The sequence below is a fragment of the Saccostrea cucullata genome, unplaced genomic scaffold (assembly GCF_032062105.1).
Source record: "Saccostrea cucullata isolate Sc308-1 unplaced genomic scaffold, CSIRO_AGI_Scuc_v1 ctg128, whole genome shotgun sequence".
Lineage (NCBI taxonomy): Eukaryota > Metazoa > Mollusca > Bivalvia > Ostreida > Ostreidae > Saccostrea > Saccostrea cuccullata.
Genome location: NW_026935471.1, coordinates 240,675 through 258,323, shown reverse-complemented (window position 1 = coordinate 258,323; position 17,649 = coordinate 240,675). Strand labels below are relative to the sequence as shown.

Sequence of the window (17,649 nt, the reverse complement as noted above, 5' to 3'; positions counted from 1 at the left end):
TGACTTACTTGTTATGACTTATTTGTTAAAACTTATTTGTTGTGACTTATTTGTTTTGAATTATTTGTTGCTAGTTATAACAACATAGTCGTAATCAATCTTTACCGTATGTGAAAATACGTAACATTTAAGTAAATGCAAAATATGAAAATAAGTCACAACCCCCCAAAAGGATTACTATGCTTATTTCATTATGCATTTTAGTTGTACTTTGTATGTCCAGTATATCATTTATGGTATATATATCATTTTACGCAAAAAAGAAGACTTGTCTTCTGAAATGGAAGCAGGATTCACATGATTGAATCTATATTATCTTTAATCTTTATTTAATTCTAAAATGAACTTGCTTCTAAAATGAAATAATCAATACCCACCCACCCCCACCCCCTTTGAAATTTCTTAATATATAGTTATAAAAGAGCTAAATTGTTATTTCTTTACAGAATTTAAATCTGCGCAGATATTTTTAAGGAAAAGTAATTCTTCTATCTGACTAAATCAAATCCCCGTTGCTCCCTTTACAACGACGGCGTATTCGTGCCATATTGACAATGTAGAGAAAATTTTAAAAAATTGTTTGTAAAATTTTTTAAATCGTTTTTACGATTTAGGAAATCGTTTGAACGATTTAGAAATCGTTTATACGATTTTTAAAATGGTTTGAACGTTTTGTTAAATCGGCTTAACAGACGTAACTTGGTAAGTCGATAAGCTTTTACAAATGCGGTTTCTAACCACTTGTCAGAATTTATACCATTTGTTCGATTTGTTAAATCGTTTGTACGATTTTTCAAATCGTTTGTGCGATTTGACAAATCGTTTGTACGATTTTTTTTCTTCTGATGCGGAACAGAAGCTTACTGGATAAGAAACCTGGTAAAGCTATAGTATAGAGAAGTCCATTCGCTGCTGACTATAACAGGTACAGAAACACTTATAATAAATTGTATCTTGTGAATTAAACTGTATTTTAATATTGTTGTAATTTTATAATTAGTAAACCATCATATCCAATTACATTCACATTGTTTTTATGATCGCTTGTATAACTGTATAATCCATCCACGTACCATACGTATTTTGGACCTTTGATCGTGTACAATCTTCGTCTTAGTCTGTTTCTTTTTCTTAAACACACTCCCTCCGGATCTTGTATAGGAAGAAGACATCGAATATTTTCTTTAGAAACGGTAATTTCTGCCATAATAGCTTTCCAGTACCACCAGCTTTATCCACACAATTGATCACATGACTCAAGTGTTTCCCCAATGAAAAGAGCTACATCCCCTATGTCGGATTTGTTCTTACGTCTGAACAGTCCCAACTTAGCTGTTGTCCTGTTCAACATTCGTTCACTAACAAAGACTCAGTGAGTTTTTGAAAGGATCTGTGCAATTTCCAAAAAAAATGAAACACATCTTAAAATATCCCTTGATCAATTTTTCATCGTATCATTCATTAAAACTATGCGTGGATACGCTGTCCTACTTGTGCAAGGTTTTCTACTACGCTTCTTCTACGTGTAATAGCAAGTAATAAAAATCGTACAAACGATTTTCTAAATCGTACAAATGATTTCAAAAAACCGTACAAACGGTTTTAAAAAATCGTTGCTTAAACAATTTTCTAAATCGTTCCAACGATTTTAAAAATCGTTCAAACAATTTTTTCTAAATCGTTTAAATGATTTCAGTCAGATTGAATAAATTTTTAGAAAAGCAACATTAAACAAAATATAATTATAAGATATAAAATTGTCATAAAGTAAAGAAATAATATAGTAGACTCGCCTCCTTTTCCCCTGAATATCTGTCTACATAACAGTTTTTTAATCAAGTGACTTGTATATTGATTTCAATGAATCGACCCAGACACTTTTGCATGTATAAGATTGTTACTATAGATAAATCTTTAGGCATTATTCTGAAATGCAGCACATTGCATCGCATGTCTGACAACATATGGCATTATCAATTTTTAGTAACCGGAGCAAATTGATGTTGTAAGCTTTCTAGATCAAAAACAGCTTTCTATCGATTTTCCTCTAGATTGACTTAGTAAATTTTTAAGCAAACCTGAGACAAAAGCTCAAGTGAGCTTTTTGGATCGGAATTTGTCAGTTTTCTGCCGATGTTGTCTACTGTCACCTATCTCGTAAACATTTCCATATGTTTCTCTAGAACCTCTGAGCCAATTTCTACCAAACGTGCCATGTAAACGTGATAAATTTTATTGAAATGTAGATTCACGACTTCTTCCAAGGGGAGATAATTAATTAATACTAAAGATTGGGTGACTTATTTTTAAGAAATCTCAAGAACCACTAAAAAAGACAAAACTTAAATGAAAGCTTCCTGACAAAGTGCCAATTCAAGTTCAATAATGTCTTCTGCGGTTAGGGTAAAGCCACTATCAGTGATCAAATTTTACATTGTAATACATAAAAAAAATTCCTGAAAAAATACCGTTATGATTGGTCATGTTTCCATGAAAGCATCCTCAGATAATGTAGATTAAAGTTTATTCATCAAACCATGTTCTTCAGGTTTTGGTGATGAGTCCATATGAGGCGACATATAGAAAAACATGGGAAAGTTTGAAAATTTTATCAAAAAATTGAAAGTCATGACATGCCATAGTGAATATGAAATAATCATGAATTAGATTCACATCTGTTCAAATCATCACCCAAAATGGAACACACCCGGTGAAATGTAATAATCAATAATAAGAGCTATTGCCCTGTTTACAAAAACAGTTTTCGTTTCATGGATGTGTTCAATTTAAATCATCACACATTACTGAGCACGGACTGACAATACTGGTGAGTTGGTTTTGCTTTCTCACATTTCTACTCTGAGTTTTCTGGATTATAGTTTTTGAAATATTTCTCATTAATAAACAAGAAAATTTTTCTTTTTCTTGGGCATTAAAGATAAAGTTGACTTCGTGAAAAAGCAAGAATATGCCAATCAAACGCGTCCCAAAATTCTTAGTTTCAATAATTTCGAGACAATTTTTTATCTAATTTTATTTTCATGTGAAGTGCTACAAATAAGTCAGGATATTATCAAGAACATTTTTTTTTAAATCTTATCTTCAAATCGGTGTTTATGGGTCATAAACACCGATTTGAAGATAAGATTTAAAAAAAAATGTAAATGATTACTGATTAACGATTTGAAAGTTTCGTTTAAATTTTATCACAAAATTAGACAACAACATCCATAATCCTCATTTGGTATCACTATGTTTGACAAAGAATAATACCCCCGGTATCTAACTCCAGGAAAGGACGAAAGACGTTCACTTCGACCTCTCGTAACAGAATAAGGATCCCTATTTTTTCGGTTAATTGAGGAAGAAAACTTTGGAAAGCTGTTAAAACTCCGGTTCTGAGGAGAAGTGACCTCAGTATATTGATAATTGTTTAAAACGGAAGTCGATCCGATTCCTCTGGAAGCCTGATAGTTGTTTGCAATGGAAGAAGCTCCTGCTCTGGCGAAAGTTTGGTGGTTTTTTGGCATGGAAGAAACTCCAATTCCTGTGGAAGGTTGGTAATTGTTTGCAGGGGAAATAGGTCCCATTGTGTTGGAGGCTTGGTAATTTGAAGTGGAAGAAGTAGTTTTTGTAGAGGCGTTGTTAATGGTAATGGAAGCCCCCGTTCCCGTTAAATTCTGGTAACTGTTTGCTATGGAAGAATCTTTCAGACTGTTTGATTGGTAATTGTTTGCAGGAGAAAAGGGTCCCAGTTTGTTGGAGGCTTGGTAATTTGCACTGGAAGAAATGTTTTGAATAGAAGCCTTGTTAATGATGGAAATAGAAGACCCCGTTCCCGCTAAAGTCTGGTAACTGCTTGCTGTGGAAGAATCTTTTAGACTCGTTGAAGCCTGGTGGTTATTTGTATTGGAAATAGCTCTTATTCCAGTGGGAGCCTGATAATTGTTTGTCGTGGAAGATATCACTCCAGTGGAAGCTGCATGTACATGAGCTCCATGAGCAGTTGAGTTGGTCGACGTGCTATTTTGTGTCGAATTGCTGATAGAAGTGGAATTTGATATGCCAACAGGATATTGAGTTGATGTCAAATCAGTATGTGAGGAACTTTGATTATTGCTTAAAGACAAAGGTCTTGATCGGCGTAGTGGTGGTCTCCGTCGACTTTTTGTGAAGGGAGTAGTAATTACAGTTCCCTGACTACTAGATGGAGTTTTAACTAATGTATTGAGGTTGTTTTGAACATTGTTAATATTAGTGGAAACGTTAATTGATCTAGATGCAATGCCCCTACTTCTTGAAAAACTTCGTTTTGATTTTTGTATTGACTGCCAATCTAAAGTCCGTGCTTCAATATTTTCCTGATATGCAATCAAGTACTCGGGGTACGTCTGATTTCTGTCAAAAACAATGAATATTGAAGGGTCAGAGGTATTGTCGACGCAGGAATCAAAACGTCTGTGTCCTTCTCCAGGGATATTTGGTGGACACGTCAAGTCTTCTTTACCTTTGGTATAGCTTCCAATCAGAACTTTAGCTCTAAACATAAAGCGCGTGTTGCCTTTTGTGTAGTTATGACTATACTTTGCAGAAATGGCAAAGTAAGATCCTTTCCCATAAACCGTTGCATTTTTCCCACTCAGACGAAAATCAAAATTGTTGGTACATATACCGTAACACGTGTCAATTGAATCTGTGCCATGGAAAAGACTTCTTTCATCAACGTTGTAAGTTTTCTTTCCACCAGTTCTTTCCATGTTTGTTTTTTTTCTACAATTTTTTTAAATTTATTAAACAATGTAAAAAAAGAATTTCATATTATTTTATAAATAAAAATATTAATATAAAATTTAAAAATCTCTTCCTATACAAATTTATGCGGAAAAAGTCTAACATTTCCAATGTTTTGCTGAGCGGGCATAATAAAATCGAGGTTGGGCCGCTTACGTCAAAGAATGGGCCCTGTCATTTTCATCCGTTAATTGGTGTTCAACAGTGGCGGATCTGATGTTACATCATGGAAGACAGTACAAAAACAATTGACAGGTATAACAAAACATTTATTGCGTTTTGTCGGACCCAAGAACCAAACTGTCTGCCTAACGGCCTCAGAGAGACAGTTTGGTTTTTGGGTCCAACAAAACGCATGTTGTCCTCGAACTCAGTCAATAAATGTATATTATTGACTGGTTTTTAAAAAAAATCCTAAATGAACATTGGAAGTTTTTAAATTCAACATTTGATAATACACCACTTCTAGCAGTGCTGAAGCACAATACGCCTGTAGTTCCCTCTTTTCACAGTTTTTGTTAAGAGAATCTGACTCGGTAGATCATTTTTACCTTATTACATCTTGGTTCATATGTATTTTCTATGAGATTTAATAATGTAGGGGTTAAAAGTTTTACGGACATACCATCACTCCCAAAATATATTTGTATATTGAAATATAAGAACAACGTTTAATTAATGATATACAATACAAAAGAAGACATTCATTGAAAATGTGTTGCAAAGAAGACACTCATCCCTTAATTCAACACATTATTAGCATATATACAAATTCACAAAATTGATAAAATGAACCATATGGAGATAACGAACAATATTCAAGATCAAAAGTCCATAAAACAACACAAAATAGGAGTAGAGGAAACATGGACCTCCAAAACGTCAGAGGTGGGATCAGGTGCCATGGAGGAGTGAACATCCCCTGCCGACCAGTCACACTCACTGTGTGCTCCTTGTCATGATCGGGAAATAACGGAAAAATCCGTCGTCAATTCAGAGTATAAATAATGGAATAACAATCAGTATGAAAAACGTCATTCAGCATTTGACTCATTGATAAATTGTATTTGCTGACAAGGTCATTGTATCGACCATAGAACTTACGAAATAATAACTTTAAACGAGACTGCTGATATTCTTGTTTCTTCAACCTTTGTAATAATTTACCTCGTTTTAGATATTGTTTAATACGTAGAGCATGCTCTTGCGTATCGAATCAACTGAGATACTAGTATATAAATTCCGTATATATGTGACAAAGTATATTGCTGCATGAGTAAGGGAAGTGGACGATTAAGTTAAAGTCATCACGTTTATTTTAGAGCTTTATAAAAATATCATAGAGCTTTATCATAGAACATGAGCTTCAATAAATGAAAACCTGTTTTATTCATTGAGAAAGGAATGCAAAGAGGTTGCATCCTCTCCAACATATCTAGCGAGGATAATTAATCTATTCTTTAATATTAATACATGTACATTTGTTATGCAGTCATTTTAGATAAAAGATAGGATAGTTTATCTTACATGTTGAATTCATTCTTCAATGCAAGATTCTGTATGCGATAAATGTTGGAAATCTGAAACTGGTCCTTGCTTAGAGTCTTGAAGAAGGAAGCCTGGACATCTTTGAACTCGTTACCTGTTTCATCCAAATCAACCCATTCAAAGTCATTTGAAACATCTAATGGATCCCAGTCGCTGGGGCACGATACAGGAATGGAGATATGAATTGACCTTGGGCTTGAAATAAAAAAAACATACTTATAAAATTTTGATTGAAAAGAAAGCTCAATAAAACTCAAAAACGTAAATAAGTATTTAATCGCATCCCAATGCTACAATTAACATACACAGAATATATGTTCAAATGAGTAAGATGTTCATAAAGAGACTAACTTGTATCGTGATATAAAGTAAATTATACGTCTTGTTTTTATGTCACAGCAATATTTCAAAAATGTTTTTCACTTCACATTGACTTACAATGAATTTGATATCACATCAGCTAAAGATACAAACGCAGGACGTCTAAGAATAATTCGGACTTTGGAAGTGTCTATGTTTATCTGTCTCATATTAGAGAATTCAATCCTATACTTCATTTTATGACCTTCCCTTGTAAATAAATAGCTTTTTTGTTTCATCATGTATTTCTTCTCTAGTGTATACTGTACTTCATCCTGAAAATATACATTTTGAAAATAATAAATTCGATGCACTACTGTGATATCAGACATAAATTTAAATCTTTTTCAAGCACAATACATGTACATTATAATTTAAAATCAAAGCTTATTGTTGAAAATTATCTGCCTGTAGATTTCAGCTAACATAACTGAAAAACATTAATATTACTTTTTCATACGCTATCCATTGTTTGAAGTCATTTTGAAAATACCATCTCCATTGAGTGTGGAAGGAATCTGAAGCCAATACTGCCCCTTGTTTGACGAAGGAAACACTTGTTAATCTCCGAATATCACAATGAGGTTTTGTCTGCTTTTCAATGATCCCATAATCTTTAGAAAAATTAAGGCTTGTCTTTTCTTTTCTCCCTTGAACATAAACCTATTCAGATAAAACTTCATATATGAATCTAAATTTTCTAATTATTACACATGAAAATTTGACACAGTCAACCTATTCAGATAAAACTTCATATATGAATCTAAATTTTCTAATTATTACACATGAAAATTTGACACAGTCAATTTTATGACGATTATATTTTTAAAAAGAATTTTATTTGTTATTTGTTTTAAAGATTTGCCTCTCCATCTGCCGTGTCTTCAAGATTGCAATAACGTCTTTCCAGTTTCTGGTTTTCTACGTCATCAAAGCTGATCCAGTCTCTATAGATACGGATCTGCCAGAGGTATGGAATGCGGGTGTGGTGTTTATTGCAGTCCCTCCCTTGACAACCTCCCGTCAAATTATTATGGCAAATGTTTGTCTTATGGGCATTCTTATCTAATACACTACTTGATGTTGAGAAAGATTTTTCTAATAAGAAATGGAAATTTCAATTAAGACTCCTTGATATAGAAAAAAACAAAGATAAAATGGGTATGTGTAATTTTTTGTCTGTTCTGTTCTCATTTAATTAATTCAATTTAACCATCATACTTTTTAGAAAAAATTACATTTAAAGACTACACTTGTAAATAGAGAAAATAAAATTTTTATCTGTCTTTTTCATCGAAGTTTTTTTTTTAATAATTATGCTTACTTTTGAAGATATCGTGCTCTGAGTTTGGTTTTCGATGAAGTTCATTCTGATCTAACCGCACACCTAATGGTTCTCCATAGTTCTCACTTTGAACATCTGCATGAAAATTAGCCATGCAACAAATATCTCTTTTACTTTTTTGCCTGCTTGGCATGTTAACCAAGGATTTTAGCAAGCTCAATTTTTGAGTCGGCCATCTCTCCATTCTATACACTGAAAGAACCCATTTGTTATGGGAAGTTTCGAAAGGATGTCCTCGTGGGCAACTTGAATCATCACAATTGTTTTTAATGAAATTATAGCAAATGTGAAGATATGGACAATCTTCTGCCAACAAGCAATTACGTGCTTTGCAGACCTGGGGATATCTCCAAAGAATTATCTTTTTCATTTCATCATCTGTATATTCTTGTAGACCATTTCTTTCTTTGATATCCCGATTGTGACCATTTTCAAAATAATGCCCTTTTCTGCATCTGGGACCTTGTCTGCACAATCCATTTAAGTAGTGTTTGCAAATATGAAAGTGTTTACAGTTGATGCGACTGCACTCTCTTTCTTCTCCAAACCCAAAGTTTTCAGCACAGATGGAAGCTTTTTTGAGAAGAGGCCCGATATAAAGTACAATGTTATTTCTTTTATACACTGAAATTTTCTCCTTACGTTCATTGAGCCATTCATCAAGATTCTGTGGTAAATGTGCATACTTTTCTTTAAAAGATGGCACATTTATACACCCACCTATATTTTTTACAAGAAACTTAAATACATTTAACTCGAAAGATCTTCTTTCAAAAACATCACTAGACTGTCCTAAAGAGTGTGAGTTATAGCTATACACATTGTCTTTATCCGAAGATGCTTCATCACTAGATCCTGCCGCAACTATCAATCTAGACTTTTATTTTCCTGTTTCCTATTTTGGTGGGCACCTTTTCTACTTCTTGATTTGCTCCTGTCTCTGTCATTTCTTATTGACGCATAACTATCATATCGCCGAAAAGTTGAGGTCGCCCTTGTGGAGTTGTGCATGTATATATTGTCATTATCCGAAGACATTTCATCACTAGAATCATCAGCAGTTAAACCCCTCTCTAAACTTTTATTTCTCTGAACCCTGTATTGGTGGGCGCCCCTCCTACTTCTTGATTTACTCCGGAATCTTCTACTTCGAACCTCACCAGAACCATTGTATCGGAGATTTTTCGAAGTCGCCATTGCAAAAGTATCTTCATATTCTTAGCTTCATTTCTTTTGGTAGGATGGGCTAAGAATAGAGAAAAATAAACGGATTTTGTTCTCTTTATTTTTATTTTATAGTTAAAAATCCTCAATAATGCTAAATTATGGGATCAAAATACTGTATGTTTCAGTAAATAAAATGTCATTTCTTTAGTATTCAAATCGCTTGAAGAGAAATACTAACATGTACAAATTATATCTGAAATATGCGTTACATTATGAAATAATAAAACTGATGGATATTAAAATATCAAACTTACTACGTTTTACGCTGATTTTGTTCTTCTCGTTCCATTTTATAATAAATTGTAAGTTTTGCGAATGCCACAAACTAGATTAGATACGTATCTTCGTTTGTACACTTGTGCATGTGTTTAAAAACGAGACACGTTTGAGATAGATGATAAAGATAAAATGATATGATGTCCACTGATTTCAGAAAATGATGTAGCTTATTAGGTTACTGTTATTGTGTTGGCGAAATTTGGGATCATGTTGTTTTTACTTTTTTTTTCAAAATTCTTCTCCGGTACTTTTTTCTCCTCGAGTGTTCTCGGAAACTACTCGTGCGATTTTGATAAAACCTTTTCTAGGGTTAATCATGTTCATGGGCATGTTGATGTGCGGAAAGAGCTTTCATACTTTACAATTGTAATCCTTGTAAGAAGCCGCTTTATTGCATACCAAAAGGTTTGACCCTTTGACCTTGACCTTGGAGTTTGACCTACTTTTAAAAAACAAACCTCGACCTTATCTTTCAAAGGGTTAGAGCTAGTGCTTTCATACTTTACATATTTAATTCTTGTGACAAACCTTTCATTTAAAATCAAGACCTTTAATCTTTTGACCTTGACCTTAGAGTTTGACCTACTTTTAAATTTTTTAAACTTTGGCCATAACTTTTGAACGGTGAGGGCTAGGGCTTTCATACATTACATATTTATTCTTTGTGGAAAGACCTTTCATTGGATACCAATAACCTTGACCTTCTAACCTTGACCTTGGATATTTCTAGACTTATGAAAAACATTAATCTTAGCAATAACTTTTTAACGGTTAGGACTAGGGCTTCCATATTTCATAAATGTATTCTTTGTGGCAAGTCCTTTTATTGGATACAAATAACCTTGATCTTTTGACCTTGACCTTACAGATTTCCGAACTTATGAAAAAATATTACCCTTGGCAATAACTTTTCAAGAACAAGGGCTAGGGCTTTCATACTTCACATATGTAATTCTTGTGACAATGCCTTTCATTCAATACCAGTAATCTAGACCTTCTGTCCTTGATCATGGAGTTTAACCTACTTTTAAAATCTTTTAACCTTGGCCATAACTTTTGAATGGTTAGGGCTAGGGCTTCCATACTTCACACATGTGTTCTTTGTGGAAATACCTTTCATTGGATACCAATAATATTGAATTTCTTACCTTGATCTTGAAGATTTCTGTACTTATTTAAAGCTTTTGCCTGGCCATAATTGGGAACGGGGGCATCAGTGTTTCACAAACACATCTTGTTCCCCCTTTCAATTGAAGATGATTTTTGTGATTTTAATTTGTTCAAGAAGGTACTAATTCCTGGACAATTTTTTGATACCAGTTTATTTTTGAGCATAAGTATTTTGAATATTTGAATGATACAAGCGGATATATTGGACTATGCATCAGCGATTGTCATTCAGTGTGAAATGTGTAAAATGACCCCTTTATTAGAAGGGAAAGTCGAGGAGTATATTAAAAGAAATGCGATTGGGACACCATTAAGCATATTAAATTAAAATATATATAAGTTGCAGTTTGATTTGTCAGAACGTCTGTGAAAATTTTCAATTTATAGTGGTGTTGTGAAAATTTTCAATTTATAGTGGTGTTCACAATGTTTCATCCCCTTAATTTTTCGTTATATTGAAAGAAAAATACAGTACACTGTTTTATGGGAATTTAAACTTGGGTTTGAAGAAGTGTTGAATACTTATATAACATTTCGTAGACAAAACATATCCGTGGACAAGTTTAAGGGCAGATGATACACACACAAAAAATGGATTGATAAAAATTATTCAGCTTATACTTGACTGTTTTAACTATGCAAATTATAATTTCTAAAATATTTAGATAATATAAACCTTCTCTGGTGTTTAAAATTCTGCCCTTCGACAACAAACCATTAGTTATTAATCTGTACAACTTTTTGTCACTTCAGATCTCATCATTCTGAAATTTTGAATTAAAAATTTAAAAACTGCGCATTTATTTTCATTTTCTTAAATCATAATATAAACATGAATTAAGTTGTCAGCATAATACACGTGTATTTTCAAATGTTTTGATCAAATTTTATATCATCTGTCATTGTTTTTTAGTGTTAAACCAGAAAACAATGGAAATTACACCACGTTACGTTGTTTTATACTGAAACACCGTGATGAATATTTTAATATAGTTTGAGGAAAATTTTACATGATGACTCGTACATTATCACGTGAAAACACTTTCTCCGTGAGAAAACACCTGTTATATAAGTTACATACTTATCTCCATCCTATTAACCAATAATAATTCATGATTTTAGAGACTATTCATTATCATCTTCATGTATAATTTTCGCTTCTAAGTGGACAAGGACGTACAGAAACTCAGTTGATTATTTTGTCAGTCTTTCGAATTCAAAAATGTTGAAATTATAAATTTTACTCTTGAGCGTCAAAGAGAAAAATCAGTCTGATAACAATGAGAAATATTTCTCTAATTTTCAGTCCACATCTTAGAATGACAATACTCCATAAAATTTCTATCAAGGTTTATCCTCTTTCAGTCAAAAATTATAAATTACTCAAATTATAACTTACAGTGAAGGGTGTAAAATAAAATAAGATTTACATCATCGTCCAATTTACATTTTGATTCTATTGATGAAAAGCAGATAGCCTAATTGCAGAAACACACATTTTTTCACCCAAGATTAACCCTAGCCGAACAATTTTCAAGGCAAATATTGTATTTTCCTCTTTCTGATACTTCTAACATGAACATTTTAGTTTTTATGTAATAAAAGTAAGAAAGAATACATGTACATGTAAGTCTTTTCACAATACTGTAAAGAAAATTAACCCTTGAACTTCTCATAGATACAATGTAGTTAATTTATCAGTTCATGAGTTGTTCTATACTGGACCAAAATAATTTTTGTCCATTTTTATTTTCTGTCCACTCTATATTGCGGATAGATTTCAGCAAAATTTTCATGGAATTTGTCATATGCTCAGATCTGATTTTTCCTAAAACAATAAGAATAATTTCTCCAATTCTACCGTCAGCCAGAGCATGGTTTGCAAGGGTTGCTTCATACTGGCACCACTGATCACTCATAAAATTGGGAGAAAATACAAGGATAAATTTTCTACTAACTTCAATGCTATCAAGAATTTCATCGACAAAGATTCCCCCAGGAATGATGTCTCTTTCGTGAAGGCAAAGTTTGTATTTTCTTCTATTTTCTAAATTTTCGACAAGTTCCGACATGATCCATTTCCTGTCTCGTGTATTGTATGCAACAAATCCGTCATACTGATACCCATCAGATAACAGTCTCGTATACCTTTTGAGATTTCTACGTTTACATATGTGAATATAGTATTTTATGTCCCATCTAAGTTTCCAGGCAAGGACAATCGTAAAAGAAATAATGGATATTATTCCACAAAAGGTAAATGATAAAATCATATATTGATTCAACTGATGACACATGCGAAAATCAACCCTTAAAAGATACTGATTTTGCAGCTTTACTGGTGTTTTGCATGTATATCGGAATGGATAAGCAACCACCTTATGGTTGTTAATTCTCAGCCAGTTGGAAAACCATTCAAGTTCACAGTCACAATTAAAGGGGTTTGATGATAAATCTAATCGAAGCTTCTTCTTTTTCCAGATAAATTCTGGAAAAGAAGATTGAGAAACTGTAAAAATAGAGTTCCAACCAAACGATATTTCTTCCAATTTCCATAGGTTTTCAATGTCCTTTTTTTGAAGGTTCTGTATATGATTGTAGGTAAAATCTAGCTTTTGGAGTTCTGGCAATCCTTGTAAAGACGACATATACTTAATGCCGCATCCTCGGATTAATAGAGATCTCAAATGTCTTAAAGGCGACAGCATCTTTGTTAAATTGGTCAAAAATAATGTCATTCTTCTCATTTGAAGTTCCTGCAGTAGAGGGCAATGTTTAAACAATATATGATTATCACCTTGAAAACTGTCAATAGAAAGATTAACAAGACTTCGCGATTCCAGAGCCCTTGTTTCTATTGATGCTTTGACCTGGAGATGATCCATAATCAGAGCTTTCAAGCTTATTAGTTTTACAAATGAACGAGAGCATATTGTAAAAAATGGGTTACGAGACAAGTCTAGATGTATAAGTTTCGGCAGACAATTTCCTCTTTTCTGGAAGAAACTTGTATCTCTAAGACTGTTTCTTGCCAGATCTAAATACTGAAGCTTTAAAAATACCGTTTCCTTAGAGACATGTAAGTGAGTAATTCTGTTGCTTCCTAGATCCAATTTACTTAACTTCTTAAGTGTGGAAAGTGTTGTAAAATTGAAAATATTCACATTTATACCTACTAAACATAATTCTCGCAGTTGTAAGAACCATTCATTTCTAAATCCAGAAAATTGATCATTCGACCCATTAAAATAATTCCCAGACACATCTAGAATCTTGATTCTCGATTTACCAAGAGATCTTGTGGCTAAATATAGCATCTTTCCTGTTATCCTATTATAAGATAAGTCAAACTTCACAAGGCTACTGAGAGTTTGAAAAGCGGATTTAGAGATGCTTTCAATGTTACAATGTTTCATTATGAGACTTTTTAATTTCAGATGAGCTACTGGATTGAAATCTTCGTCCTTCAAATCAGGAAAATCATTTCCGGTAAGGATGAGGGAAGTTATAGTCCTGGGGAGTCCTCTTGGAAGGGTAGAAAGATTCTTATAGGAGGAATCCGCTGTTGACTTGTTCCGACAAAAGCAGTTCTTGGTTTGGCAGTAGGAAACATGATGTTTTTCTTCACTAACTATATTTGCTCCAGCAAAAAAAAATTGACGAGAAAAGCAACAGCAAGTGCATTGTTCCTTCCATGGATACTTCTTCAACTTCACATTTACAATATACATGTACCTGTTTGAAGCATATATGGAAGCATACATATGTTATATATGGTGGCATATCTATGCCATCCACATAACGTTTTGTTAACATAACATAATTATCATGTCAAATCAAGATAACTATCTCGTCAAGTCATGAGAACTTTCATGTTTGTCGACAAACGCCAAACGACGACTTTATATCTTGTCCATCCAAGATAAGCAATCTTATTTTTGAGATAGCTATTATATTCATGAAAAAATAAGTTATCTCGTCATGTCAAGATAGCTATCTCAACAAATGTTATATCTTATCTTGACTGGACAAGATATAAAGTTTGTTTTTGTTGTCAAACCAGAAAGTTATCATGAATTGAGGAGATAGTTATCTGGACTTGACATGATATGCTATGTTAACAAAATATAAGTGGATGGCATAAATATGCCACTATAGTTATATTCAAATTTTTTTCTCTCGATATTTTAAAGCACACATATTTCTTTATCTTATATGGTGGCATATTTATGCCATCTACATAACTTTTTGTTAACATAGCATATCATGTCAAATCAAGATAATTCCCTGGTCAAGTCATGATAATTTTCTTGTTTGTTGACAAACGCCGACTTATTTCTTGTCAAGATAAGCAATCGTATTTTTGCGATAGCTATTTTATTGATGATGCAATACAAGTTATCGCATCATGTCAAGATAGCTATCGCAACAAATATGATAACTTATCTTGACTGGAAAAGATATAAAGTTAATGTTTGTCGACAAACCAGAAAGGTATCATGACTTGAGATAGTTATGATATACTATGCTAACCAAAAGTTATGTGGATGGCATAAATATGCCACCATAATCATTGTGGTGGCATATTTATGAGATCTACATAACTTTTTGTTAGCATAGCATATCATGTCAAATCAAGATAAGAATCTCGTCAAGTCATGATAACTGTCTGGTTTGTCGACAGACATCGACTTTATATCTTGTGCAGTCAAGATAGGATATCACATTTGTTGCGATATCTATTTTGTTCATAATGCAAGATAAGTTATCTCATTATGTCAAGATAGCTATTGAGTATCTCAACAAATGTGATATCTTATCTTGACTGGACAAGATATAAAGTCGATTTTGTCGACAAACCAGAAAGTTATCATGACTTGACGAGATAGTTATCTTGATTTGACATGATATGCTATGTTAACAAAAAATTATGTGGATGGCATATATATACCACGATACTGATTCTAACGTTAGACTACCTACCTTCAACTGAATTAAGCTAACGCCTTAAAGTCCAAACTCGGTTTTGAAAAATGCCCCTTTGTCTCGCTTCCGCACTAAATTATAAAAAAGCATCATAATCCAATTTTACTTCAAGCAAGGAAATATTTTGATTGATCATTATTTTTTTTAAGAGCGTTAGGTACAAATTAGTTTTAAAACAATCGTATGGTATGCAACATTTTAAGAAAATGATATGCTTATATAGAACAGAAAAATTCATGCAGTAACTTAATTTTATATATACGTAGTTTAGATCTACTGAGTAACGCTTGGGGTCATTAATAATCCAATAAGAAAGATAAATTGTAATGGGATGTATATTATTGCTACAGAAATTTTTATATTCAAAGATCTTTTTAGTCAAATTGTTCCCTGCAAGTTATGCCAAAACTGTTTCATGTTATAAAATACATTTCTCCGGGAATTTCATAAGCCTTAAACGACGTTTCTTGAGTGAGTCGAGGGATTATGAACCTAAATAATTCTTTCTATAGACTAACACACCCACAAGTCGGAAACACTTGTTATTTGGTATAAGGTAAACGTTTTAAGAAACGAAACACATGCTACATGGCACATTTCGTACTTGACAACAAAACTTTCTAGGGCTTTTTAATATATATTTATATACAAATACCATAAGCAGACTTAATATAATGGACGACTTCTCTTTATGGTCTTACACTCACAAAATGGCACACTTGCGCAGGCGATATATATTCGGTATTGAAAAAAGTAGTCAGGCATAGAAAACCTCATACCAGCATGCTGAAGAAAAAAAAAGAGATTATGTTTCACTTACACTGTACTTACCCAATAAAATAGGTATGGCCAAACACTTGTTCACTTTGCAGGTACCCTGAAGAACCTGAGCACACAAGTGTACTGTCGCAAGAACCAAGCGGTGATGGTGGCACCATTTATTTTTATGAGGGGGTGAGGAAACACACTTGTGACTATGCACAAGGAGGTCAAGTCCAGGACAGGAATATAACTTTGGTTACACTTTCAATGTTTATGCACCATTATTGCATAGTTCAATCAAGGAAGTCTTTAATGGAGAGCACGTCCTCAGACATGAACATATATAACTGGCTTTTCGAGAATTACCTCTAGAACTCTCTTTTAAAACATTAAACTTTATAAAAAGTAAAACAATTATGAAAAAATATACGAAAAAATACCCAAGTCGAGGTTGATTATGAGAAAGATTTTAAAACTTATTTTCAGTTAAATGTCGACTAACAATGGAATAATAACAATAAAATAAATTTATAAAGCTCTAAATATTAATAAAAGTACATAATTTTGGAACGCTTAGTACATCAATTAATTTAAAGATGTGTGTGATAGAATTTATAACATTCAAATTCTTAAGTGACATACCTATAAAATTACGTTCCTAATAAAACTGAAAAGATAATATAAATTGTAAGGTAATGCATATTTAACAAGAGGCCCAGGGGCCACATCGCTCACCTGAGCACATCTGCTAGGAAAACGCACAAATCAGATCAGAATTGAAAAGTTTACTGAAGGGGTGGGGTGGGGCTTGAATTCTAATACTTCTTGAGAATGCCTCCATATCAATTCTGCATATAACTTCTTGAGAAAGTTCTTGAGAAAAAGATTTTTATAGAATTTTTAAAAACATTTTGTTTATATATTACTATATTCATGATTTGAACAAATTTAAATCTTCAATACATGAGGATGCTTACATGTCAATATGACTTAACATAGCTTTTCTGTTATTGAGATTTTCCCCTTTTTTTTCCAATGTAAAACTTGGACCCCCATTGTGGTCCCACCCTACCCCTGGGGGTTATGATTTGAACAAACTAGAATCTACACTACCTGAGGATGCTTCCATATAAATATAATTGATAATGGCTTTGCTGTATACTTGAGAAGAAAATTTTTAA

General features: G+C 32.9%; 2 protein-coding genes across 2 annotated transcripts; both read right to left on the bottom strand.

The window, feature by feature from the left end:
• Positions 1–3,163: 3,163 nt before the first annotated feature.
• LOC134242969 (protein mono-ADP-ribosyltransferase PARP12-like) lies at positions 3,164–8,866 on the bottom strand. The gene is made up of 7 exons (XM_062725182.1): positions 8,863–8,866; positions 8,024–8,764; positions 7,556–7,797; positions 7,150–7,362; positions 6,778–6,974; positions 6,319–6,534; positions 3,164–4,770 (listed from the first exon to the last, which is right to left on the bottom strand). Exons 1-7 carry the CDS (start codon positions 8,864–8,866, stop codon positions 3,207–3,209), a joined length of 3,177 nt encoding a protein of 1,058 aa, XP_062581166.1. The 3' UTR covers positions 3,164–3,206.
• Positions 8,867–12,093: 3,227 nt separating this feature from the next.
• LOC134242967 (toll-like receptor 4) lies at positions 12,094–14,451 on the bottom strand. Its single transcript, XM_062725181.1, has one exon. The coding sequence runs from the start codon at positions 14,449–14,451 to the stop codon at positions 12,418–12,420; it is 2,034 nt and encodes a 677-aa protein (XP_062581165.1). The 3' UTR covers positions 12,094–12,417.
• Between the last annotated feature and the right edge of the window lie 3,198 nt (positions 14,452–17,649).